Below are 2,524 nucleotides of genomic sequence, written 5' to 3'. Positions count from 1 at the left end.
CGGCGCTGCCCGGAATAAAGCCGGGCTGCTGCGGGAACGGCCCCAGAGCGGTGCCAAGCAGCCGCCGGCGCCTCTCGCGAGAAGGAAGCGCCAGGCGGGTTGAGCAACGCTCCTCGGCCGGGACGAAATGCAGCCACGGCCCCCCCGCAGCCAGAACGGTAAAAAACAAAAAGGAAAAGGAGCTCAAAAAAACCAAACCCGCCCGGCGCAGGAGCGAGCGCAGCCGTTTCGGCAGCGGGTTCGGCCCCGTCTCCGCGCTTCCACGCGGCGGCCGAAGGGGTCCGGGGAGGTGGGAGGGGGTCGGGGGGAGCCGGGGGGAGCGGTGCTGGGCGTGGGGGGGGGGGGAACGCGCCGTCCGTCCCACCCCGGCGCCCAGCTGGAGGCTAAATATAAAGCCTCCGCTCGAGGCAATTCCCCAGGGCCTCGCCGCGTTTGTTTTCTTGCAGGAGGGTGCGGGAGGGGGGCTGAAGTTCCTCGCTGCCTCCTCTCCCCGTGTCCTACGCAGCCAGGGCTCTTCCTGCGGCCCAGCCCCTTGCCCCCCGCCCTCCCCGCGGTGTTGCCCCGCTGCCCAGACCCCCGGGGGGGGCTGTCGGGGCCTGGCACCAGCTGCTCTTCCCCTCAGCAGCGCCTCGAGGCCGCTCGGCGTCGTCCCTCCTCTTTCCTTCCCCACTCCCGGCCACCTCCCGGGCTCCCCTCGCACCTGCTCAGCCCCCGAAAAGCCGAGTTCTACCCCCAAAAACCAGCGCTTTCGGGGCCTTCGAGCCATCGGCGCCTCCTTCCTAGGGCCGGCACGAGCGCCGGGGCCGCTTGCCAGCTCGACCCTGCCTCGATTACCCCGGCTCCAGCCCCGCGCGGTGCTGAGGCCGCACGCTTCCGCCTCCCCGTTTCATCCCCCCGGGACGGGAGCGAGCCGGCGGCACTTACCGGCGGCGTTGGCGATGGCCAGCGGCAGCCCCGGCAGCTGATGCACCTGGATCCCGGACGCTCCCAAGGCACTGAGGTTAATAGTCTGGAGGCCTGGCACGGAGGAGAGCTGGGCGGCGTTGACCGTGACAGTGCCGCTGGGGAGGGAGGCGATGGGGGTGAGCGTGGTGCTGGTGCTGCCCGTCTGGCCGAGCGAAACTCCCTGCATGGGGGCCAAGGTGATTGTCTGCGCCTGGGGGTTCTGCACCTGCAGGTTCTGGAGCTGGATGGTCTGCCAGCTCACCTGCCCGTTGGGCCCCACCGTGGGCGTTCGGATGATGATGGGCCCCGAGTTGGGCACGGCCTGGAGCTGCAGGTTCTGCAGGGCGTCCTGCGAGATGGCTTGAGTGGCGAAGGTCTGGCCGGAGAGCGGGGCGGTCTGCAGGGTTTGGATCGTCTGCCCCCCCTGGACCAGCTGCGGTTGGATCAGGATCTGCTGCTGCTGCTGCTGCTGCTGCTGGCTCTGCTCGCCCTCCTTCTGCTGCCCCGGCTGCAACGCCACCCCCGAGACCGGGCTCTGCAGGGAGTCCGAGCTGGGCACGCTGCCGGCCCGCTGCGGCGTCTGCGCCTGGACGTTGGTCCCCACGGCGGCGGCGCCGGTGGAGAAATTCATGATGCCCACGTTACTGGTGGTGGTGGTGCTGGAGTAACTGTTGGCGGTGGTGAAAAAGGAGCCGGAGCCGGCGTGGGACGTGGCGCCGTTGGACGAGCTGCTGGCGGCGCCCGAGGTGGCCGGCTGCGAGCCGCTGTCCGGCGAGCCCGAGCCGCTCAGGGTGACCGTCTGCGAGGTGGGGGCCAGGCTGGCGGCCACGCTGTTGACGGGCAGCAGGGTGATGTTGCCGTTGAGGGCCACGGGGACGTTGGCCACGTACTGGGTTTGCCCCGAGAGGGTGTTGTTGGCCAGGCCCACGCCCTGGATGGGGACGGCCTGCTGCAGCAGGTTGGGCATGGCGATCAGGTTGCCCGTCCCCGCTCGGCTGGTGATGATCTGCTGGTTGGTGCCGGGGATGATCTGGAGCTGCCCGGACGCATCCTGCTGCACGTTCACCTGGGCCGGGGCGGTGGCGAACTGCAGCTGCTGCCCGTCGATGGTCTGGAACTGGGGAATGACCTGGTACTGGATGTTGGGGATGACGCCCGGCAGCCCCGTCAGCACCTGCTGGTTCTGCAGGTTGGAGGCGGCCGTCACCACGTAGGGCCCCGCGCTCACCGGCCGGCTTTTGGAGGCGTCGCCGCCGTTGCCGCCGTTGCCGCCGTTGCCGCCCTGCTCCTTGGAGGTGGGCGTGCTGGAGCCGGCGGAGATGATCTGCCAGCCGTTGGCCGACTGGGCGATCTGGGCGGCGGCGGCCGTCAGGTCCAGCTCGCCGCTGGCGCCCTGCTGGCCCTGGGAGCTGTTGGAGTTCTCGTTGGGAGACTCGATCCTGCTGCAGGTGGCCGCCAGCAGAGCCAGCGGGGAAGGCTGCGACTCCTGGGAGGGAGAGGAGGAGGAGGAGTTAAGGGCGGGGGGGAGGCGGCGCCGTGGGCAGGCCGAAAATAAAAAGAGAAATCAAAAAAAAAAAAA

General features: G+C 69.5%; 1 protein-coding gene across 1 annotated transcript; it reads right to left on the bottom strand.

Moving 5' to 3' along the window:
- Positions 1-861: 861 nt before the first annotated feature.
- On the bottom strand, positions 862-2,488 carry LOC118158607 (transcription factor Sp1-like). Its single transcript, XM_035313276.1, has 2 exons — positions 2,174-2,488; positions 862-2,056 (listed from the first exon to the last, which is right to left on the bottom strand). Exon 2 carries the CDS (start codon positions 1,910-1,912, stop codon positions 887-889), a length of 1,026 nt encoding a protein of 341 aa, XP_035169167.1. The 5' UTR covers positions 1,913-2,056; positions 2,174-2,488; the 3' UTR covers positions 862-886.
- Positions 2,489-2,524: the final 36 nt, after the last annotated feature.

This window comes from Oxyura jamaicensis (genome assembly GCF_011077185.1).
Source record: "Oxyura jamaicensis isolate SHBP4307 breed ruddy duck chromosome 33 unlocalized genomic scaffold, BPBGC_Ojam_1.0 oxy33_random_OJ70503, whole genome shotgun sequence".
Taxonomy (NCBI): Eukaryota; Metazoa; Chordata; class Aves; order Anseriformes; family Anatidae; genus Oxyura; species Oxyura jamaicensis.
Note: the sequence above shows the minus strand (reverse complement) of the source record. Positions and strands in the feature narration are given on the sequence as shown.